This window comes from Alligator mississippiensis, chromosome 9 (assembly GCF_030867095.1).
Source record: "Alligator mississippiensis isolate rAllMis1 chromosome 9, rAllMis1, whole genome shotgun sequence".
Taxonomy (NCBI): domain Eukaryota; kingdom Metazoa; phylum Chordata; order Crocodylia; family Alligatoridae; genus Alligator; species Alligator mississippiensis.
The window spans coordinates 63,535,556-63,560,182 of NC_081832.1; the positions used below are offsets into that span (position 1 = coordinate 63,535,556).

Genomic DNA, 24,627 nt, shown 5'->3' on the forward strand with positions numbered 1-24,627 from the left:
TGACTTCCTAAACTTTTTTAGTTAAGTACATGATCCTGCATGGTTGAGAGAGACCAAAGTACTCATTTCAGAAGGGCCAGGGAGTATGTTCATGAGGTTTCTAATTGAGCTGAATTGCTATGTAATGGTAGGAGCAACAACACTCACAATACAGGTGTAGAGAAAGGAGAAGCCTTGAGATTATAATTAAAGCCACAGAAAATTAATTTCCAGCTTTGGAATTTGATAATAGCCTATGCGCATTTAAGTGGACAAATCACTTCTTAAAATCACATCATTAGATCTGGGGAAACAGAAAGCCAAGGGCCTTACCCACCATTTACATTTAAAGATAGCTCATATATAAAAGAATATTTAAAATGGCAGTGAAGGGGACAGGATGTCTATGAAGATATTTGTACTGTTTGTTTAAAACTGTGTCAGGAAGCCAGTTTAGGCATTTTTCATCAGAAAACTGGCTGCAGGGAAAAGCAGGAACGGCATAACTGAGCATATCCCCTTTCTTTCAATAATCTGGTCAATCTGTTCCTTTATTTCAAATGGGAGCTGTGATGAGCTACAGCGTTCAGAAATAAAGCATCCTAACTGCATGAGAGCAATGAAATATTTTTTTTTATTCAATCCCAAACATATCTTCAATAAAAAAATTTAGAAACCAACTTCAAATCCACTGGATTCATTTAAGATCAAAGATCCATCCAGTTCCTGCTTGATCAGTTCGTTTCAAATATGACATGGCCATGCCCTCTTGTGCAAAAAGCCTTCATTGTCCCCGAGATGCTGATTAATTACTTTTCTGTGAGGTTATTTATAGCGAGCATTTCCAAGCTGCTTGTTTTCTGCAAAACTTGTAAAAACAAAAGTGGCGGTAATGAGAAAAGAAATACAAATCCATTTTTACTGACATGGCTGCCTTAGGGCCACCGGTTCTTTTTGCTTTTTAAGTTGTTTATTTTCAGGTGACTGATGCTGCAATTTGCTCATGGACCAAATGAAGGAGGTTACTGACCTGGCACAGAAATGACCAGCATTTTTCACAGTAAATCGAGTCCCCTTGCCTCGCATATGGCAGCTCAAAGCTATACATGTATTCTCAACTGGAATCTGTTATTACACAAGTATTTGGCCCCAAAGGTTTGGCACATATTGAAGTCTTGTTAAAGAGGAAGTGTGGGGCACTTTCATTGACCTCAGACTTGACTGCCCTCTTTCCTTGCCAGCACCCAGCTTTACATCAGAGGGACTCCAAAACTAAGATAATATTTGCAGAGCAGGCCTCAGGCGCCTGGTGTCACGGTACAGAGACAGCACAATGCAAGCCATCATTGCATGCAGTCCCGAAGTGGCGAGCACCCTCAGAAACCACACAGCAGCGCACCGGACAAGTGTGGCTTTGAAAGCAGAGGGGCAGCCCCCAGGCTGGCCAGGTGCCTCACATGAGAGCACAAGCAGCCGAAGGCAGGGTGGGGGGCACCTGAAGGCAGTGGTTCTCAACCTTTTTTTGTCCCAGGACCCATTTGTAAACATCCATGGCCAGTCTCCACCCAGTGCCCCCCACTCCCCACTCACTGCCCCTCAGCCCCAGTCCCGCGGTGCGCACCACCCACTCCCCCAGTATGTGGAAAGGGAAAAAGCCCGCCAGGGAAAAGCCACGATTCCCCACGTTTTTCTCCTTTAAAGGAAAATCCATTTTTAAAGTTTGTTGATCCATTTTTAAAGTGTGTTCGTGTCCTTTCAGAGACTCTCGAGACCCACTTTCGGGACGCAGCCCCTGGGAGGAGAAATGCTGCCTGAAGGAACAAACTGCTTCAGAGCGACATGTTTAGGAGTGTAGGTTGTAGACCTGTTGGTCTACGGACAGAAGCAGCCAAGGTTTTTTGGGTAAATCTGGTATCCCTTATTAGACCAACTCAAATAGCTGGAAAAAATTCTTCCTTTCAAGTTTTCAGGCACAAACGCCCTTCATCAAGCGGAGGAAGCATCTGCAAATGGTCTGTGCCATGAACGCAGCGTGCCCCTGGAGGCTGCGGGGAGCACGGCGAGCTCCCACCAGCAGCAGTGGCACTGTTGGCGGCGGGAGCGTGGCAGCGGCAAGTGGTGAGCTCCTGCCAGCGGCCAAGGCACTGTTGGCAGTGGGAAGAAGAAGGGGTGGCAAGCACCCGCAGATGCCACCATCATGCATCAGCAGCATCCAGCGGTGATCACTGACCATCCGTAGATGCCACTGGTGGTGTCAACGGCAAGGGGTGGGGGTGGCAATTGCTGACCACCCACAGGTGCCACCAGTGCCTTTTCGCAGGGGGTGCACTGCCACACTGCCAGCAGTGCCTTTTCTCAAATGTGCACTGCCACGCTTTTCGCAGGGGGTACACTGCCACACTGCCAGCGGTGCCTTTTCGCAGGGGGTGCACCGCCACGCTTTTTTGCAGGGGGTGCACTGCCACACTGCCAGCGGTGCCTTTTCGCAGGGGGTGCACTGCCATGCTTTTTGCAGGGGGGCACCGCCACACTTTTTTCAGGAGGTGCATTGCCACACTGCCAGGAGTACCTTTTCGCAGGGGTGCACTGCCATGCTTTTTACAGATGGTGCACTGCCACACTACCAGCGATACCTTTTCGCAGAGGTGCACTGCCAGGCTTTTTGCAGGGGGTGCACCAGCACACTGCCAGCGGTGCCTTTTTAGGGGGTTCACCGCCACGCTTTTTTCAGGGAGTGCACCAGCACACTGCCAGCAGTACCTTTTCGCAGGGGTACACTGCCATGCTTTTTTCAGGGGGTGCACCGCCACACTGCCAGCGGTGCCTTTTCGCAGGGCCGCCACGCTTTTCACAGGGGTGCACCGCCACACTCAGGGGGAAGCACCCTCTTGCACCCCCTCTGTGCTCTTCCTGGACGCTAAGAAGAGTTTTTGCACCGCTCGGAGGGGGTTTAATCAAAGATCCGTGTCTGCTGAGAGCAACCCGAGCCTTTCCAAGCAACAACCTGCTCCCTAAGGAGCTCCAGCAACCGGGCGAGGGTGGTGCCAGAGGGGTGGCGCCCACAGCCCCGCCCCGCCTCACCTCCCGCCTGCTCCCGGGAGCGCGGCCCCCCTCCCGCAGCAGGTGCGGCGCGGGGAGGAGGCAGCCGGCCGGGTCCCGCCCCAGCCCCTGCTCCTCCCCCGGCGGGGCGGCCGCACGCCCGCCTTCCTCCCTCCCTCCCTCCCTGCCCGGCAGGCTCTTCCGGCGGGCGCTGGGAGCGTGGCAGCGGCGGGCGCGGTGAGTCCCGGGGTCCCGGCAGTGCGGGGGAAGCTGCTGCTGCTGCTGCACCGCGGGGGTTGCACTGCGCCGCTCCCAGTGCAGCGGGGTTTGCGCTGCGCCGCTTCTAGTGCAGCGGGGGTTGCAGTGCCCGGGGTCCCGCAGCCCCTGGCAGCACTGCGGGCTGAGGGGAGCGGGAGGGCAGGGGCGCGGGTGGCATGAAACCCCCCTTCGCCCTCCGTATCAGCCCTGCCAGGAAGAGGCTGTTTCAGTGCCTGGGTGAATCCCTGCTTTAGGTCGTGGAGCATCCTCAGAAGAGGCAAGTTTGCCTTGGGGGGGGGGTCCTAAAATAACCCTTCTCACAAAGCAGTTAAAAAAAAAAAAAAAAAAGGATTAAAAAAAAGACAGCGTGACCCCATTGAAGGGCACGCGGGATGCGCCTCGGGGCCGGAGGGTTTGGACTGGAAGCCCCCACGGCTGCATCCTCCAGCGCCCGCTTGGTTGCAGAATGATGAAATCTCTCTTTTAAGTTACACGCCAAAGATGGCTGCTGTGTGGAGGAGCCGGCCCCAGCATCAGGCGCCATCCGTTCCACCCGGGGACGGTGGCTTTTGTTGCTAGGCTGCATGCGGGGCTGACATGTGAAGGGGGGAAAAGAGGACCGCGCCGGGTTGCTGCAATGTGATGCTGCTTCCAGCCTTGGATGACTGCAGCTGGAAAAGAGGGCAAAGCTTGCTGGTGGAAATGGATGATGCTGATAAAAGCTGCATGGGGGGAGAGAAGAAAACTTGGCAATCAGCTTATTTTCTCTCTCTCTGTGTCTTGCTACTCTTGCCTCCTGGGCATCAGCTGCATGGCTGCTTCTTTCCAAGTGTGGCCAGTTTGTCACCCTTTCATTACATAGGTCCAGTGCACCAAGTTTCTCATTGGCCTCCCCTAGGCGGGAAGGCTACACGGAAAGGGGGCAACAGATTCCTTGGGACAAATATGAAAAAAACAGGGATGGGAGTGCTGGTCTAAGGTTCAAAAGAAGAGTGCCAAGCTGGGACACTGAGCAGAGTTCACAGGACAGCATCCACTGGCCCTCAAATGAGTTCAAGGAGCCGGCGGATACTGCCCAGTGACTCCTTGGCAAGTGGGGAGGCCAGCTCGGTGCCGATGAGATTTGTGTGTTTCAGCAACAACGATTCTGAAATGTGCTCTGGGCATGAGGTAAAGATGCTGCATTTCCCCAAAAGATTGCACCTTTATAGGACTTAAAAAATGAGTGCAAAGGAGTTTAACCTCTGAACAGGTCAAAAACATTAGCTATATGAGTCTTCCCACCACTGTGCTGCCAGCGTGCTTTCAAGTAATGGGGTCAGCTTTTACACGAGAACGTGGAGAAGCTGGGGACTGAACGCCTGAGAACAGCGAGAGGCGGCTCTGGACATTTGGAGATCTATTGGCAATGGAAGCGACAACCCGAAAAAGGCCAGCGTAGTTATTTCACAACTAAGCTGCTGAGAATGGGTAGCAAATTTTGGTAAGAAATTGAATGGGTAGTAAGTTTTTGCTCTCAAGTTGTTCTGTGTATCAGCAGTTTTGAGGACATGGGCGCAGATGGTGAAGTGCTTTCCTTTTAGCATCATGGAAAAGTTGGTTTTAATATCAGCTCCCCAGGCTGCCCCCTTAGTGCCCTTATCACTCGGCTCCGCTCTTTGCAGAGTAGCCCAGCTTCAGGAAGAGGGTGGGTGCCCTGCCCCAGCACAGCAGAGTCTGATGTTTAAAACTATTTTTCTTGGAGATACAGGTTTGAACCCCTTAGGCCAGGGCTGGGCAAAAAGTGGCCCACGGGCCGCATGCGGCCCGCCAAGCCATTCTATTTGGCCTGAAGGGCCCCTAAAATATTTAGAAAATTAATATTAATCTAACCTGGGCTGCCTGTCATGCAGCCCTCGATGGCTTGCCAAAACTCAGTAAGCGGCCCTCTGCCCAAAATAATTGCCTGCCCCTGCCTTAGGCGGGGGAGAGGCTAAAACCATGAGCAGGGACCTACATAAATCACAGCAGGACAATGAGTTTTTCCTAGCGCATAGCCAATTTCCCAGGCATTTTGCTGTGGCCCCACCCCCTTATGCTGATTGGAAGAGGCCCCGCCCCTCAGCGCTGATTGGCAGAGAGGCCAACAGGAACGAGGGGGCGGCTGTCGTCTTGATTACTGGCTGCCCTTCATGTACCCCGTCTCTCGGCCCCGATGGGCAGAGGCCCTGGCAGAGGGAGGAGGGACGAAGGGGCAGCCACCATCTCGATTTGTGCCATCCCAGTACCCAGCGCCTTCCCCTCTGGCAGCGAGGACCGCTGGCTCCCACTGGGGAGCCAGCATTTTATTTTTATTAAGTTATTTTTAATGATTGATTTCACGCTTTCTGCGAAACCGCAAATTACCTAGGTCCCTAATCATGAGATGTAGCTACTGAGCTATCTTTCAAATGAGGGGTAGAGGGAAGCGCTAGCTTGTGGTCTGGCTATGTTTTAAAAGAGTAGTTTTCAACTTTCTTAAGCACAAGGCACCTCTTGGAAAATGCCAGTTCTTGGTTTTGACTACAGAAAAATAACGGAGCAGTTTTGATGTTGCAAGCAATTCAGAAGGACTACTCCCATCCCTCAGCCTCTACTGGTGTCGGTCTGACCCTTTTGCTCTCCCACGGGGCCTGCTGTTCTGGAGCCAGCACCCGAGGCTCCAAACTCACTCAGAGCTGAGAGCAGTGAGATGTGTGCAGGCCAAAAAACCAGGGGCAGTTATTCCTCTATCCGCTAGCAAAGCTAGGGATACTTGTATAAGGAGCCCCGGTAGAAGTGGAAACCTGGCCTTGCTGATGCCAATGCAGGGTCCTGTTCTGGAGTTGCTGCTGCCTTGCTAATGCTTTTGTCTGTAGATTTGTATCCACTCTCAGGATGCCTTAAAGCAATCCTTTTCTGTCACTTAGTAGTATTGGTAATGTCCCCCGCACCGTCATACCAGTAGCTGAGGGTAATACACCCACCAATACGTTCTTACCTCGGGTTGTGCTTGGGTCACTACTGTGAGGAAAAGGACATTTTATTTTTAATGAAAGCTCAGATTCTTTCATACATGATAGCACTCACCTGGTGAAGAGTCCTCTCTCTGACTGGACTTACCAAGTCTTTGATTGAAATAAACTTGGAGGTACTCTCATTTATGTTAGAAAAATGGAATATAAAAGCATGTTAAATATTAGGAGTCCAATACTGGTAGGAAAGCTGCATTCATTTTGTGTCCTGATGCATGAATAATTGCTATGGCACTATAATATGGAAATAAGGCACTATCATGTGGAAATATGGTGCACAATAATGTGCTAATATACTGTGTTCCCTTAACAAATGTTTCACAGAATGGCTCTTGATCCTGTATCCATCTGAATTTTGTTACAATAACATAGCAGTCGTCACCAATAGGAATGAATGATTTATTTTTTTTTTTACTAACAAGAACAAATTAAATTTTTCTTATACCTGCAAGTTTAGTCACAGCTATGTTAGTGCTTTTTATGAGTAATTTAACATAAAGTTACCAAGTGGTGGGCCCTTCAAATACATACAATATCTGAGTAATTAAGTCATATATAGTTGGTTAATACATATAATTTAAAAAAATCTCATTTAATTACTGTTCTGTTTTCATTGAATAGTCAAACTAATGTCTGTGAAGGGCTCTCTGTAGCTACAGAACATTCAATTTTGCTTTCCACAGAAGAAGTGAACTTTGAAATGTTACAGTTGAAAGTTAAATTCCTGATAACTCCTGAATCTGCAATTTGTAAACTCGTGGCAGCTAATACTGCTGTTAACCTTTAAACAAAGTTTAAAGTCTTAAGTCTATTACTACTGCTGAGTCTGTGGCAAAATTAAAAGCAGTCATTGTCTAAAAATTGTTCGGACTTTGTTCTGATTTTTTTTTTTTTACTTTATTTTTCAAAGTAATGACACACAGTTGCTTTAAGTAGATTGATTTTGTCCTCTACTCCCCATTAGATTTTGATCTAATTGGAGGAAAGGAAGGTGAACTTGTGTGTTTGGCAGTACAGCTTTCAGGCCAGTTCAGAAATGGTCGTATGGCTGCAACCAGTGAAAAAGTTCATTGGTAAAAACTTTACAAATTTTGCTTGCTAGCCATGTGTTTCTCATTTATGTCAAAGGCAAGCATTTAACTGTTACATAAATATTTTTGTTTGTCAGCCTTCCCTAAAATATGAGTCTCCTTGAATTGTGAAAGTCATTTCAAGTTGACCTTTCAGTGTAAATTATGTTAGTTGCTGATAAGTCTGCATAATTAGTTTTGTTTTTCAGCCTCTTGCTAATGAGTTGTGTCAAAGGGAATGCATTTTAATTCATTCCAGATTTTGAAACCTCAGTGATTTAAAATCTGTTGACACCGTTGATTCAAGGTGCTAATCTATTAAGTAGGCGATTCCACTCTATAAGCCGTTGTTGCGTAATGATACCTATGGAAAAGAAATCAAAGGTTCCAAAAAAGCAGTTAATTATTTAGTAGTTATTAAAGTCTGACTTCATCAGATAAATATTTTCATGACAAATTTGTGCATTTAGCTCCATCTTTAAAAACGTTTTTCACTTGTTAGAAATCAGATCAATTTGTATTAATTGTGGACCAAAACATCCTTTAGTTTTCACTTCTCGTGATTTTTATCCTCAGTGGTACCTGAGTCAGCACTGTCCCACTGGCACGTCTGGATGGATTGCTCCTGCACCCTCAATAAGGCTTCTTTAAATACAGCCAGCTCTTCTGCACTCCTCTCCACCTCAGACTGGTCTCCCAGGGGATCCTGGCCATCTGTTCCCTGGGGGAGTCAAAGTCCACTTTTCTGAAGTCCAGGGTCCATACTCTACTGCTTTCCTTTCTTCCTTTTGTCAGGATCTTGAACTCAATTATCTTGTGGTCACTGCTGCCCAAATTGCCATCCACTTCTACATCCCACACCAATTCTTTGTTTGTGAGTAGCAGGTCAAGAAAAGCATGGCTTCTAGTTGGGTATTTGTAACACTTGCACCAAGAAGTTGTCCCAGCACTCTCCAAAAACTTCCAGGATTTTCTGTACACTGCTGTATTGCCCTCCCAGCAGATGTCAGGATGAATGATGTCCCCCATGAGAACCAGGGCCTGTGATCTGGAAATTTCAGCTAGTTGTCTGAAGAAGGCCTCATCTACCTCATCTTCCTGGTCTGGTCTAGAGCACCCACCCACCACAACATCACCCTTGTTGCTCTCCCCCCTAACCTGAACCCAAGCCTATGTCCAGTTTCATACTGGAGCTCTGAGCAGTTGTACTGTTCAATTCGTCCTCCTCTTGTCCCCTGCCTGTCCTTCCTGAACAGTTTGTACCCATCCATGACAGCGCTCCAGTCATGCAAGTGCCCACCACATCTCTGTTATTCCAACCATGTCATAGCTCTGTGACTGTATGAGGACCAGTTCTTCCTGCTTGTTTCCTAGGCTTCGTGTGTTTGTGTATCATAGAAAGTTAGGGGTAGAAGGGACCTCAGGAGGTCATCTAGTCCAACCCCTGCTCAAAGCAGGACCATCCCCAACTAGATCATCCCAGCCAAAGCTTTGTCTAGCCAGGTTTTGAAAACCTCCAAGGATGGAGCTTCCACCACCTCTCTGAGTAACCTGTTCCAGTGCTTTACTACCCTCCTAGTGAGAAAAAATCTTCCTAACATCAGACCTAAACTTCCCTTGCTGCAACTTGAGCTCGTTGCTCCTTGTTCTGTCATCCGCCATCACTGAGAACAGTCCAGCTCCATCTTCCAAGCCACCTTCAGGTATTTGAATGCTGCTATTAAGTCCCCTCTGAGTCTCCTCTTCTCTAGACTAAATAAGCCCTATTACCTCAGTCCTTCCTCAAATTGATGTCCCTAGCCCCCTCCCACCATTTTTGTTGCCATCCACTGCACTCTCTCCAATCTGGCCACATCCTTTCTGTACTGGAGGGCCCAAAACAACAAGTACTCCAGATGTAGCTTCACCAATGCTGAATAGAGGGGAATAATCACTTCCCTTCACCTACTGGCAACACACCTACCAATGCAGCCCAGTATGCTGTTAGCCGTGAAGGGCAACACAGGCAAACTGCTGGCTCGTAAATAGTCATATTCAGCTTATAGTCCACTGTAACCCCCAGGTCCTTTTCTGCAGAGCTGCTGCCCAGCCAGTCAGCCCCCAGCCTGTGCATGGGATTGTTCTGTCCGAAGTGCAGGACTTTGCACTTGTCCTTTTTGAACCTCATGAATTTTCTTTTGGCCCAGTCCTCCAATTTGTCTAGGTCACTGAATCCTGAGGCAACCAGCTGATTGCCCTAATTTCTCAAGAAGAATGAAGAGGCCTCTCCTGTTGCCCCTTCCTCCTTGTGCTTCCTCCAGGTCTCCCACTTATCTCGGCTTTGTTCCCTAACACCCTGTGAACTTGGTTTAAAGCCCTCCTCGGTAGGTTAGCAAGCCTGTCTGCAAACATGGTCTCCCTCTCTTCATCAGGTGGATCCCGTCTCTTCCCAGCAGTCCTTGGAACAACATCCCGTGGTCAAAGAAGCTGTATTCTTGCTGGTGACACCACCTGCACAACCATACACTGATCTGCAGGATGCATCCGCTCCTGCCAGGACCCTTCCCCATGGCTGGAAGGATCAAGGGGTATGCCACCTTGTGCCCCCATCCTTTTTACCCTTGCACCCAAAGCCCTGTAGCCACTCTTGATCTGTTCAGGGTCACCCTTGGCAATATCATTGTTGTCCACATGGATGAGCAGCATGGGGTAGTAGTCAGAGGATTGTATGAGTCTCAGTAAACCTTCCATGACATTTCGGATCTCGGCTCCAGGCAAGCAGCAGACCTCCTGGGGCAACAGGTCAGGCTTGTAGATAGATACCTCCATCCCCTGCAGAAGGGAGTCTCCAACCACCATGCATTCATTCATTCATTCAAACAAAACCTATGTTCTTCATACTAGCATATATTTTTCCCAAGGTTTTAACCTGTGCAAAATGTACCGTATAAAGAATAACATGTTGAAGAGAGAGAAAACATTTTCCTTATTTGCAAATGAAGGCCCTGATCCTGCAGTAACATGCCCACATAAAGCTCTTGGCAGTTTCAGGCCCCATATCCCATGCTAGATTTCTCTAAAAACTGGTAAATTCATTGTTTCCCGTTGCTGTTGTCTGCTGTCAAAACCGATGCTGTTCAGATTGTAATAGTTATCCACATATTTACACTGAGACTTTACTGTAAGTGTGGGTGACAGTGTCAGTGCTGAGTCCTGTGTTTTTTAGCAAATATATGGAAGACTTAAAAATATGGGCAGGGCCTGGAAACAACCATTTTTCTAGAGTTCATGTACAGCAAACAAAAAGCGGGGTTGCCAATGAAAGCACCTCGTAGTAAGGAGCAAAAAAAAATGCAGTAAATAAGGCCAGTCCATGAGGTTATATTTTCAATTATTATTCAGCTACTATCAAATAATTTATTTGACAAATATTTTTCAGTGTTAGACCAGCTTTTATCTGGTCCTATTCTATTTTGTGAATTTATCATGGGATGAATGTTTGTGACATTAAATTTATTCAGTAAATTTTTTTGCAACTGTCTAGTTGGTCTAATAAAAGATATTGCCTCTACCACACTGACTGCTTTTGCTTTTAGACCAACATGGTCACAGCCTTTGTCCCCCTTCAGTAAATATCTTTTTCTGCTATTCAGCCAGATCTGTAATTCATTTAAAACAAGTTCTGTTTTTAATGAATTACATAGAAGGTTGATTGTTGTACATGCAATATTTGAAATGTAACTTTAATCGGCATGCAAAGATTTAATTTAAACTGCAGGATAATAGCTTGGGGAAGTGTTGCTGGGGAGGAGTGGTCATGGGTGTTTGTGAAGTTAATAACATTCTCAGAACAAATAGGACAATCGTCTGTATGTGAGCACCACCCAGTTATGTCCGTGGGAGATGTGTGGGGGCATCTGGGGATGTAATTGCATTCTAATCATTATTGGATACTTTATGTCTCTTTTACACCTATTACTTTTCCTGGTTTCTCAGACTCTTGACTGGGACTTGAGACCTGGATTTTATCCTTGGTTCTGCTTGGGCTGCTTGGTGACACCAGGCAAATTAAATTCCTGCTCTTTATATTTCTAATTTACAGATAAACTATGATGTTGACTACTTTTGCAAAGAACTGTGAGATCTCTTGAGAAAAAGACTTAACACGAAAATCAGGGATTGTTGTATCCAACTGAGTCGCATGATATGGACAAGTACCAGTTGTTAGAAAGACCTTGGCATACAAGATCAGCATTCAGAAATGCTAATTTGATGTTATTGCTACATAACCCCATTTAATATTGTTGAAATAAGAGATGGGGAAACTTGCACTGTTTTAGGAGTCTTTGAAATGACCTCGTACGTGACAGCACAGGCTTCTGTTTATGGAAAATATAGCCATGTCCCCAAAACAGCATTGCACAAGCATCTGATCTCAGATCTTTTGCGGTAAAGAACAAGATTGTCTTATTAACTTGTCTAGGGGTATATTTAGTTAGTCAAATGATCCTTGTCACGTTGAGTGTAAACTAGAAAGAAAAACCTTTAGATTTAACAATAGCGTTCACTGGATGCAACTTACATTCTCAATTTCTGTGTTTTTGTTTAATCCAGGGGCGTCAGAGATGCAGCCTGCAGTGCTACCAGTGGGTCTTAGACTGCACGCAGCACGTGCCAAACCAGCCCTACTCGCTGCCATCCAGAGCCCAGACCACGCTGCATGCAGCACACAGGGCTGGTCCAGGGCTCCTACTGCATGTGTCGCCCACACTAGACTGGCCCCATGTCCTGAATCCAGCACGTGGAGCCACTCTGTGGCCCCGATCCTAGCCGTGTCGCATCTCTGTACCACTCACTTGGTCCTCAGGGCCTGATGAATCTGACACTCCTGGACTTGCCAGCAGCCTATGTACGAATGCAGTTTGCTGTGTGCTTTTGGGCTGTGTTGTGAGGGCAAAATTATATCGGCTTCTCTAATACAATTTAGAGTCTTCCTGATGCCAGAACCAATTGGAGAACTAGAAATAATTATCCCTGTGATTACCCTGTAGTGTGCACAACTGTAATCATTATTATTTTAGCAGTATTGACTGCAGCATTAATGTATTGCTGCAGTCATGTATTGCTGTAATGCTGTAGCTTTTTTTTTTTTTTTTTTTGTAGTAATATGAAATGACTACAGCATTAATGCCCTTTTTTCACTCTTGTGAACTGGACAGTACAGATTAAATATAAACTGTTACTTGAAGTTTGGAGAAGTAAACTCAATTTTTTTTTCTCATAAAGCATAGTTGTAACTGAAAAGAAACCTGTATAGCTGTCATGCGCATATATAATGGCATGCATGCTGTCAAGGTGAATGGGAACAAATACAACCTTTTCAAGATTATTAACAAATTCACTGAGCATTAATATTGGTCCTGGTGTGAATGCTTGATCATATTAACCAGTTTTCCATTTATGAAAGAACTTTACTTGTCTTCATTCCTAATTTCCTTCAAAAACGTATCTTTCAAGCACTTATCCTTCCAGAGTGCTTTAAATTGTATTTGCTAGTCCTCCTTTATCCACTGCTTTGTTTATTTTTTCATCTACAGCAGCTGTTTTGCATATTTGCTATTTATCCTTGCAGCAAGGTCCCATAGTCAATAAAATTAAATGTGGGATATTGTGCCTTTGCATATTTAATTTTCAGAGATTTCAGTGAGAACTAAATACCAGTAAAGAAGAATTTGGGCTATCTGAATTTTCAATAGGTCTTGACACCTCAGAGAACTGATGGTACTTTCCATAGCACATTAAGTGAAGTAAGGCCAACTGGATGGGATCACAGAGTTTCAACTACTTTAAACCAGTGGTACCTGACCTTTTCAGCCCACAGGCCACATGAGCAATGCCAGATCCATTTGCTAGCCAGATCTGGTCCATGGACCAAATCCAGTGCATTGTGCCACCGCACCGGGCTTTGAAATTTGGCAACAAGGGAGGAGCATTAGTGTTAATTGCCACTGCTCCCCCACCACCAAATTTCTGGACCCTTTGGTAGAACTGTTGGGCAGACTACATCGGGCCTGTGGGCTGGGGGTTGAGCACCCCTGGTGTAGACGGTGTGTAATGAAAGCCTGCAAAGGTGATATACATGCTGCATAGTTCAAGAGCTTAAGTAACTCCTATATCAGCTTTCTAGCATCTAATAAGAACATGGCTTTTTCCGCACCAACTGCTTTTCCTTGTGCTTCTGGTGTTGGGCTACTTATGGGTAGGAAGGGAGGCTGTGACTGCTTTCTGGGAGAATATACTTCTTTCTCCACAGACTTCCAAAATGCTGCCGAGGTAGAAAAGAAAGACTTGGATGTTTCTAGGATATATGGACTGGTTCTTACTGCTGGGTTTTTTTTGTAGTTGTTTTTTTGAACTACCTTTATTTATGCTATTTTTTTTTCCTCTGAACATCTAGTTTTGACCAATTAGGCTCAGGGAATTCAAACTGCTTTTATAATAAGCCTGGGCTTTGCCCACTAATGGACTTACATCAACCAAGTAAAAGAGAATCTGAATTCCTGTGAAAATATTCACCAGTTCTTGCTAAACAACACAGAGCAGTCCACACTAATGATGTCGCAAACCGAAGTTTAATTGCTGAGCTCCAGTGTTTTCAATCGTGTTCTTACAAACAATACTTGTCTTTGATCACGGTGTGAAAGAATGGCCTGTGAGACGGATCACCAGTTCCCACCATCTGAAGTCTTGTGTGTTACAAATACAAAATACGCTGGCTCATTATTCTCTACCATCTTTGTGGAAATAACGGGTTTTCCCAAATACAGTTAGGCTGCATTCCTGTGCTGACTCCATCCGAGGGACAATTTAAATGCGAGGGTTATTAAATTATGCTTTAACGTTAGAGTATTTCTGACTGATCTAGATCTGTTGTTGTCATTTCTTTATCACTTTAAGTGCACATATCCCTTTTTCTCACTTTATGGTGATGGGGGGGGAGAAGGGAATGCTTGACGCACATTACTGTGGAAGCAAAACTTCCCCAGCCGCACCAAATCCCGGGACCTCTTGGTCAATCTCCTCCTGGCTTTGGCCAAGCTGGCCATCCATAAGATGAGGAAGGAGGCTCTGGCTGGGAAGAATCCAGGCGAGCGCAGGGCTGCTTTCCTGGCACTTCTCTGCCCATGTCTCTGGACATAGTTTCCCTGGATGCCATCCAAAAGGCTCTCTCAACTCCTGGCTGGTGTACTCTGTTTGGTATCCTCTTCCGATGCCCTAGTTGTTAACCTATGACCTCCCTCCCATTCCTGTTTTCTTTTTTTGTTCTCCCAAGCAATTAGTTGGTATGTCCCAAGTGGCCACCCTTCTTAAGTGGGGCTTATAGATTTTATGATGGGCTGAAGCCCATGATATCAGGGCACATCAGATAGCATCCCCTCTCTGCCACTGTGTGACACGGGCCTAAGACCATGGTATAACCAGGTTGTTGGGGTTTTTTTTCACTGTTCCTTTCTCACTTGAAGGCTCCAGCATTTAGGCTAGGTACAGACATTCAAAAAGCCCAAGGCTGAATTGATTCAGTCTTTGCAGGTTAGTCTAAACTGCACAGATTAAATTGAAACGGCAGTGAACAGACATTTACCTTTGATTCAGGAAATGCAGCCACATGCCTGCATGGCTCAGGCCAGAAGCTGGGGGGTACTAGAGCTTGGCTCTCTGGCTGTCTCTTCACTTCTTCTTCCTGCTGCCCCTGAGGTCTCTGGGATTTGCAGTCCAGAATTACAACAGCAGGACTCTGCAGGGTTGCTCATTGCTTCCTCTTCCTGCTTTCAGGTACCTCTGGGATTTGTAGTCTACAGTTGCAGCCAGCAGTAAATTCAAGTGGGGAAAGGAGTGTTTAACCCCCCCACCCAAAGGGTTTGCTGATGTGGGGGGGAAGTCTCCTCTCCTTCCCCCCATGGTAGAATGGGCTGCATCCTGAGCTGGGCTTGCTTCCCCTGCCCCTCCCTGTCAGCCAGTCCTCACTGCTCCAGCTAGGAGCAGAGGGGCAGAGCTAGCCCTGCTGTCTGGAGCAGACAGCACAGCCCAGCCCGGGGCTGCAAAGCATGCTGGGATGCTGGGGGACTCTGATTTAACTTGAACCAGGAACGGGTCTAGGACAGAAGTTGCATAAACTGGTTTGATCCAAATCAGCTAGGTCTGATACTACATTCAACCATGTTTATCTTAAACCAGTTTCAGAGATTTTGAAACTGATTTATGTGCACTGAGCTTCTGTTCTGTTACAGGTTTAAACCAGTTTGTGATCACTTAAACCCACCCGTCTCCCTAGCATTAAGGTCTAGGAAGGCTATAACCCTGACCCATGCTATTAGCTACTGATCCCCACCCCCTTCCTCCAACATTTTGTCCAGTCCCTTTTTGAATCTAGCCAAACTATCAACTTCCACAAGAGTGGTTGCAATGAGTGCCACACTTTAATGACACGCTGTGAGAGAGAGAATTTCCTTTTGTTAGTTTTAAACATACTACCGACTAGTTTGATTTTGTGGCCCCCCACCCCCCAGCTCTTGTCTTGAGAGAGTAAATAATAAACCCTTTCATAGATTCATAGATGTTAGGGTCGGAAGGGACCTCAATAGATCATCAAGTCCGACCCCCTGCATAAGCAGGAAAGAGTGCTGGGTCTAGATGACCCCAGCTAGATACTCGTCTAACCTCCTCTTGAAGACCCCCAGGGTAGGGGAGAGCACCACCTCCCTTGGGAGCCCGTTCCAGACCTTGGCCACTCGAACTGTGAAGAAGTTCTTCCTAATGTCCAGTCTAAATCTGCTCTCTGCTAGCTTGTGGCCATTGTTTCTTGTAACCCCCGGGGGCGCCTTGGTGAATAAATACTCACCAATTCCCTTCTGTGCCCCCGTGATGAACTTATAGGCAGCCACAAGGTCGCCTCTCAACCTTCTCTTGCAGAGGCTGAAAAGGTCCAGTTTCTCTAGTCTCTCCTCGTAGGGCTTGGTCTGCAGGCCCTTGACCATACGAGTTGCCCTTCGCTGTACCCTCTCCAGGTTATCCGCATCCTTCTTGAAGTGTGGCGCCCAGAATTGCACGCAGTACTCCAACTGCGGTCTGACCAACGCCCTATAGAGGGGAAGTATCACCTCCCTGGACCTATTTGTCATGCATCTGCTGATGCACGATAAAGTGCCATTGGCTTTTCTGATGGCTTCGTCACACTGCCAGCTCATGTTCATCTTGGAGTCCACTAGGACTCCAAGATCCCTTTCCACCTCTGTGCCACCCAGCAGGTCATTCCCTAGGCTGTAGGTGTGCTGGACATTTTTCCTCCCTAGGTGCAGCACTTTGCATTTCTCCTTGTTGAACTGCATCCTGTTGTTTTCTGCCCACTTGTCCAGCCTATCCAGGTCTGCCTGCAGCTGTTCCCTGCCCTCCGGCGTGTCCACTTCTCCCCATAGCTTTGTGTCATCTGCAAACTTGGACAGAGTACATTTGACTCCCTCGTCCAAGTCACTGATGAAGACATTAAAGAGTATCGGTCCAAGGACCGAACCCTGCGGGACCCCACTGCCCACACCCTTCCAGGTCGAGACCGACCCATCTACCACGACTCTTTGGGTGCGACCCTCTAGCCAATTCGCCACCCACCGGACTGTGCAATCATCCACATCACAGCCTCTTAATTTGTTCACCAGTATGGGGTGAGATACCGTATCGAAGGCCTTCCTGAAGTCCAGGTATACGACATCCACCCCTCCTTCTGTGTCCAGGCGTTTCATAACCTGGTCGTAGAAAGAGACTAGGTTGGTCAGGCACGATCTGCCCGCCACAAACCCATGCTGGTTTCCCCTCAGCATAATTTGTCCTGCCAGGCTCTCACAAATGTGAGCCTTGATAATTTTTTCAAATACTTTACCAAGGATGGAGGTGAGACTGACCGGCCTATAGTTGCCCGGGTCCTCCTTCCTCCCCTTTTTGAAAATGGGGACCACGTTAGCCCTTTTCCAGTCCTCCGGGACTTGGCCTGTGCGCCACGAGCATTCGAATATTCCCGCCAGTGGCTCTGCAATGACGTCGGCCAGTGCCTTCAGCACCCTCGGATGGAGCCCATCCGGGCCTGCCGACTTAAAGGCATCCAGTTCTTCCTTCTTTCTTCTTTTCTGCACCACCTCAGGATCTACGCATGGAAGTCTGGTGCCTTGCTGCTGCCTCTCTACAACCCCAGTGAGAGACTTGTCGTGCCCCTCGCTTAGGAACACTGAGGCAAAGAACTCGTTCAGGAGTTCAGCCTTGTCCCCCCTATCTGTCACCAATTGCTTCTGCCCATTTAGCAGGAGTCCTATTCCTCCCTGGGCCTTCCTTTTACTCCCTATGTATCAAAAAAACAATTTCTTGTTGTCCTTTACTTGGGTTGCCATCCTCAGCTCCATGGTAGCTTTGGCCTGCCTAACTGCCTCCCTACAAGCACGAGCAGAGGAGGTATATTCATCTTTAGTGATCTCACCCTGTTTCCACTTTTTATGTGCTCCCCTTTTGGCCCTTAGGCTGCCCTGGATTTCTCTGGTCAGCCATGGAAGCCTCCTGGCCCCTTTCCCTCTTTTGCCTCGCTCGGGGATCGTCTTGCTTTGTGCCCAAAGGATCGTTTCCTTTAGGCACAGCCACCCTTCTTGGGCACCCATCCCATCAAAACTCCTACTCTGCAGTGCTTCCTTGACTAATCGCCTGAGTGCAATGAGATCAGCTTTCCTAAAGTCTAGCACTTTCACCCTACTAGTTACCTTACCCACTCGCCGTCTTATGTTGAATTCTATTATAAGGTGATCACTGTCTCCCAGATAGCTACCGATCTGGAGGTCCCCTATCATGTCATCTCCCGTTGCCAATACCAGATCCAGTATGGCATTCCCCCTAGTGGGACCATACACCTCCTGTGTCAGGTGGAGGTCCTGTACACAAGTTAGAAACCTGCGTGAGCGATGGGACCTTGCTGTCTGCGTCTCCCAGCAGATGTCTGGGCAGTTTAGGTCCCCCATGACTACCGCCTCTTTAGCTTTTATGGTCTCCGAGAGTTGCCTCAGGAGCCCCGCATCTATTTCTTCCCCTTGGTGTGGGGGTCTGTAACAGACCCCTACCACCAAATCCCTTTCTCCTTGCCCCCCATGTAGCCTAACCCACAATCCTTCTACTTCCTCAGCCTCGGATTCTGTCTTGATGAGGGTTGATGTGTATTGCTCACTGACATAAAGTGCAACCCCCCCCCTTTCTTCCCCGACCTGTCCTTTCTATACAATCTATAGCCCTCAATATGTACCGCCCAGTCATGGGATGAATCCCACCAGGTCTCTGTTAGCCCCACTAAGTCATAGGTGTTTAGTGCAAGCAGGAGCGCTAGTTCATCCTGCTTGTTCCCCATGCTCCTAGCATTAGTATATAGGCACTTGAGCCCTGCGACTGGTGCCTTTGCTGCCCCCCCGCTCCCAGTCCCATGGGGCCCATTGTTTCTTACCTTCTTGTTCCTTACCTGTTCTGTTGTGCTGGCCTCCCCATGGCTTTCAGGTTCCCAATGTTCTCCTTCTTCAGGCTGGGCTGTTCTTGTGGGTGCCACATGGTTTGGTGGTCCACAGCTTCCCCTGCCCTCGTACTCCCCTCCCCCCGACGAGCCTAGTTTAAAGCCCGCCGGAGGAGATCCGCCAACCTAGAAGAAAACACACGCTTACCTTTGGGGGACAGGTGAAGCCCATCCCAGCTGAGCATGTCCCTCATCGTGATGTGCGGGTCATGGTCCAGGAAGCCGAAGCCTGCCTCGAGACACCACTGCCGAAGCCGCCAGTTGGTCTCTCTGATGCAGTTCTCCTGCCGTCTTCCTCGTCCAGTCACTGGTAGGATGGAAGAGAAAACCACCTGGGCACCGAACTCCTTCAGCACGCCGCCCAGAGCACAGTAGTCCGCCATCAAGTGATCGGGGGTTCTCCTGGCCGCATCATTAGTACCCACATGGACTAGGACCATGGGGTAATAATCGGTGGGCTTGATCCTGGCCTGGATTACCTCCGTCACATCCCGAATCCTTGCTCCAGGGAGGCAGCATACCTCTCGTGCCGAGGGGTCCTGGCGACAGATGGGTCCTTCCGTACCTCTCAGGATGGAATGGGTCCTTCCGTACCTCTTCCGTACCTTCTTTACTTTATTTTTGCCATTTAGTATTTTGTAAACCTGTCTCATGTCCTCCCCCAAGTGTCTCTTTTCTAAACTAAACAGACCTAGTTCTTTAGTGTTTCCTCATGTTGAAGCCCCTCCATACCACTAATAGTCCTCGCTGTCCTTCTCTGTACCGTCCCTAATTCTTCTATGTCCTTTCTGAGTTGAGGGAACCAGAACTGGGCACCGTATTCAAGATAGGGATACCCCATGGATTTATGAAGAGGCATGATGATGCTTTCCATGTTGTTAACAATTCCCTCCTTAATCCCCAACATGTTGTTTGTCTCTTTGATGGCTGCTGACCACTGAGCTGATGTTTTGAGCAAACTGTCCGCAGTGACTCCCAGATCTCTTTCCTGTGTGGTAACTGCTAATGTGGAGCCCATCATAGTATAGACATAGTTTGGGTTGTTTTTGCCTAGGTGCATCATTTCACACTTATCTACATTGAATTGCCACCTGCCATTTAGATGCCCATTCGCTCAATCGTGCCAGGTCCTTCTTTAGTTCCTTACCGTCTGCCTTGATCTTCACCGCTTTGTGTAATTTTGTCATTGGCAAATTCGGCCACCCTGCTACTCGCCCCCTTTTCTAGATCATTTGTGACTGTTAAACAGCACTGTTCCCAACACACATCCCTGGGGGACCCTGCTGGTTGTTTTTCAATCCTGAAAACTTACCATTAATACTTGGTCTTCGCTTTCTGTTGATCTCACAGGGTCAAGTGCTTGCATTTGGGTTTTTGTACATATTTTTCTGTTTCGTTGAAGTATGTGAATTTATAGTTGTTTACAAGACTAGACGGACTGCTTTAGGGCTTAAACATCTGTGTTGAGGAATGCACGGACAAACATTGCTTTTATAGGACACGCAAGTCTTTGACGCCTTGAGAAACTCAGGAGTTGTCTCTAATGTTGCTTTTATTAAAGTGGCAGAGTGCTGCTAGGTGTATGTGGTTACTGGACACCAGTTGGTAGTGTTTTTCCCCACCTTTGTTGTATCATAATGACACCTTTGTTGTGTCATTATGGTCTGCATAATTGTTAGCAACTTCAGCGGAAGTCATACTGTAAAATCTCTACATTCCTTCCAGCTGGTAGAAGTATCTTTTTTTTTTGGCAGCAGCAGTTCAGCCACATAATGATTTTTTTGGAGTGGTGATACTCTATATTCACCAATGTATTTAAAAACTAAATCTGTTAAATGTACTCTTTATTTGGGTGTCCCAGCATACAATACAATAGAAGCCTAAAATACAGCATGTAACTTTATGGGTTTGAATTATGGAGAGCTTGGGGAGGGGGATGACGACGACTGCCCCCCCTCTTTCCTCCCCCCCCCCCCCCATAAGAGACGAGATTTGAAAATCCCTGTAAGATTTGAAAATCATAATCTGGGGAGCTCTCCAATTTGTATTAAGGTATCATGATGGGCAGCCCAATTTTTTTATTTTTGCAGGATCACCCCCCCAAGAGGCCAAATGTAATTCAAACTCTAGGGAAAAATGTTGTATATTATAATGTTATAGGTTGCTGGCTAGCCTCTTTTAAAAAAATACAGTTATTTTTACAAAACGCAACCCTTAGAACAATTAGGCATTGCATGGTGGTTTAAATTTAAGTTCTGTTTGGCTATGCCAGAGATTTTAAATAAGGCTTCTCACAAAATTCAGTAGTAGAAATCATAGAGTTTAATATCTCTTGAAGCACATCTGTTCAAAACTTTTGTGTTTCATCTCAGTTGCCAAGTTCCCTAAGAGGGGAGTGTTCAAGTAAAATGAACATGAATAGCTTTGTTTGCTTGCCAGTACTTTGTGAAGCTGGTTTTTAATAACATCCCCTTTCCCTGGGACCCCTTCAAATTCAACTACTTATTTGTTCAGAACCATTAACAAGTAGGTGTCTAAAGAGAAGTTAGTATAAAAATATAAATACATTGCTGTCCTTTAAGCTTGCTCATATGAATGACATCCTAAGACCCATTATTAAGTCTGATGCAGGTTTTTACATAAATAATGAGGATTAAATAAATTACGTACCTGGTATAATATTCAGCATTTGTGCATCTACTGCTTTTTATTGAAAGTTTGCTTTCATTTGGCACCTTGGAGGGTTAGTCCCCTAAAAATCCTGCGTGTATTATGAATTACAAGAATGATCAAACTGAAATCTCTTTCTTTCTGCAGAGTTCAAGAAAATGTCATCAACTATACCATTAAACATTAATATAAAGGAACCCCGTTGGGATCAAAGCACTTTTGTTGGAAGAGCCAGTCATTTTTTTACTGTAACAGACCCCAGGAATATTTTATTATCTAACACACAACTAGAAAATGCAAGAAAAATTATACATGATTACAGGTATGATGGTTTTGGCTGTTACTATCAACAGCAATTTGTCTTTGTGTCATAAATTGTCATATTGCTCAGTCTGAGTCATATGTAGGGGATTATATCTCTACAATGAATGTTTGTTAGGTATTTTCTATGCAACAGTGCTTTTTCTAGGTATACTACTTAGAACGCTAACTATGCATGATATTTAAAACAGTACTCTCTACAGTTAAGAATTAGCAAATTATGTGGTTTGAAAACTTCTACCAAGCACTCTGATCTATGGGTGTGTGGTCTAATTCTGAAATATTAATTAGCATTGAAGCTGTTATGAAAACTGCTTTTATAGTGCCTTTTTTTTTGTACCATTTTTGCTGAATAGCTTTGCAGGAAGGTAAATTTTCAGAGTCATGTAGGTCATTATGGTCTGCATAATTGTTAGCAACTTCAGCAGAAGTCATACTGTAAAATCTCTACATTCCTTCCAGCTGGTAGAAGTATCTTTTTCTTTTCTTTTTTTGGCAGCAGCAGTTCAGCAACATAATGATTTTATTGGAGTGGTGATACTCCATATTCACCAATGTATTTAAAAACTAAATCTGTTAAATGTACTCATTATTTGGGTGTCCCAGCATACAATACAATAGAAGCCTAAAATACAGCATGTAACTTTCTTCTAGTTGAATGACCTGAACATCTCTTGGTGTTGTACTTATTAATTCGTACTTGGAAGGCTTGTATAACACTTATTTTAATTTGCCCCAAGACAAGGTGTGGTGGCCCCTGAATTGACTGAAGATGAGCTTTGGAGAGCAAAATATGTCTATGATTCAGCTTTTCATCCAGACACTGGTGAAAAGATGATCTTGATTGGCCGAATGTCAGCTCAGGTACCAATGAACATGACTATCACAGGTTGCATGATGACCTTTTATAGGTAAGTAGTGATACCACAAACACTTTTTTCAGTGAATGCAGTGGGTAGTATTTAATGTGGTTAGATCAGCAGAACATTAAAAGATGTTTTATAAATCCTTTCTAAATTTAACATTTTTGCCTCCTTTCTTTTTCTCTCCCTACATTCCGTCCTACCTCCATTAATTAGTGGTTTCCTCTAGAAGTAGTTGTAAGATGAGCTTTTAGCTCCTTCTGGTCATTCACCACTTTTCCTTATTAAACTGAGGAAGTTGACTGTTCCAAAAGCCCATCCTTATAGGAAAATTACTTGGAGAACAAAGAGGAGGGGATTCTAACTTTAGCGATCTGACCCATTAGGATCCTGTCTGCAAAGTAAGTATGAAACATCTTTCCCAATTTATCAACCATCAAGTTCCTGCAGGTCTTTGTATACTTCCTTTTTTCTTCAAAACCATTCATTTACCCCTTGCAAATTGGACAGAGCCTACTTTCAGAGCCCAGTTTCAGTAACTTGTGTTAGCACTCTTTGCATTGGAATCATGTTGGGGAAAAATACTTTTCTAGCAAGAACCAGTGGAGGTTTGTATAAGCCTTGTGTTTGCTGGGATTTTTAAGCTATCTTCACTGACTCCTTGTCCCTCAAGGAAAGGTGCATTTTGCAAGGTATCTAACCTTGTGTTTAAAAGATCTTGGGTACCAGGCAGCACTAGAAATCGATGCTACAGCATGTTTTCTGAAACGTTTGTCTCTTGACAGGTTCATATGATGATTCAGTTTATCAAAAATCAAAGCAGTACATTATGCAAAGATATTCTTTAGTAACACACTCACAATATTAACAGCCTGTTGCAAAATATCAAGAAGCAGAGGTTTCATGCAAAGAGCGCAGAAAAATTTCCACAGAGTATGTGGCAGATAGTTCAGAAAGTAGTGTGCCACCCACTCTGGAGTATTTGTGTCAAAAAAACAAATGTAACGATTTTTAATCCATCATGCTTTTATCATGAAGACAGCTTTATTCCTTTTCCTATTGACCATTGTTCTTCATGTCCTTAAGCTAGTTTGTCAGACCCAGGACTATTATAGTCATTCCCTAATCTAGAAAACATGGTTGTTTTGGGGCCAGATCTTTGGCAATACAAAAAAGTCACTTAGTTGTTTTAAACACCTGGAGATTCCTCTGAAATAAAGGGAAATCCTGGATGATACAACACTGGGATAGCCTCTTCTATGCAACCTATCCTTGCTCCCAGCATAGGAAGCAGTGGAAAGGGGCATATCAAGGGAAAGAGAGGGCATGTAGTGAGTACCCTGTACTCTTGGGGCTCTGGGTCAATGAAATGGCTTCTTGGACACTATAGTGGTTGAAACAGGATAGACTAGGCCAAAGTTAGGGTGACTTAACTTGGTCTAAGGGCTGGCTCAATCCCTGGCCATGCCTTCAAAATCAAACAAAACAGAGGTGACACAATCCTACATTCATCCTACCCTTACTTGGTTATAGTGCCAAATTGCCCCTGTGATCTGGACTTTTGTCCACTGCAAATTTTGTACTCTGATTGGAAAGGAAACAGTGGGACATTAAGTTCAAGAATTCACCTTCTTAAGTGCCATCTAGCTATTGTTTAGCTTGCGTTCCTCCTCTGCTGATGCACCAGCCTGAGGTGGCTGTTTTGGCTTTGTCATCTTTAAATTCTGACAAAAGGTTGCTTTTTACTGAATGTCAGAGAATATTTGCGTTCAATAGAGAACAGATGCTGAAGGGGATAAGACAGGTGGGTGAGGGAGAGGAGTAGGGAAAAG

General features: G+C 45.9%; 1 protein-coding gene across 5 annotated transcripts in view; it reads left to right on the top strand.

The window, feature by feature from the left end:
• The first annotated feature begins 3,191 nt into the window (after nucleotides 1-3,191).
• The window catches only part of SFXN1 (sideroflexin 1), a 42,585-nt gene continuing 21,149 nt past the window's right edge, over nucleotides 3,192-24,627 (top strand). For 2 of the 5 annotated variants that reach the window (XR_009464400.1, XM_019478452.2), the window contains exons 1-3: nucleotides 11,972-12,266; nucleotides 21,759-21,933; nucleotides 22,673-22,843. Coding sequence is in view for 3 of the 5 variants with exons in the window: in XM_019478452.2 (XP_019333997.1) it covers nucleotides 21,770-21,933; nucleotides 22,673-22,843 (335 nt within the window). In the remaining 2 variants the exon portion in view is untranslated. Of the gene's footprint in view, nucleotides 3,256-9,809; nucleotides 9,946-11,971; nucleotides 12,267-21,758; nucleotides 21,934-22,672; nucleotides 22,844-24,627 lie in introns of those variants that run through there. The other 3 variants (XM_059733520.1, XR_009464399.1, XM_019478451.2) reach the window with 3 other exon arrangements.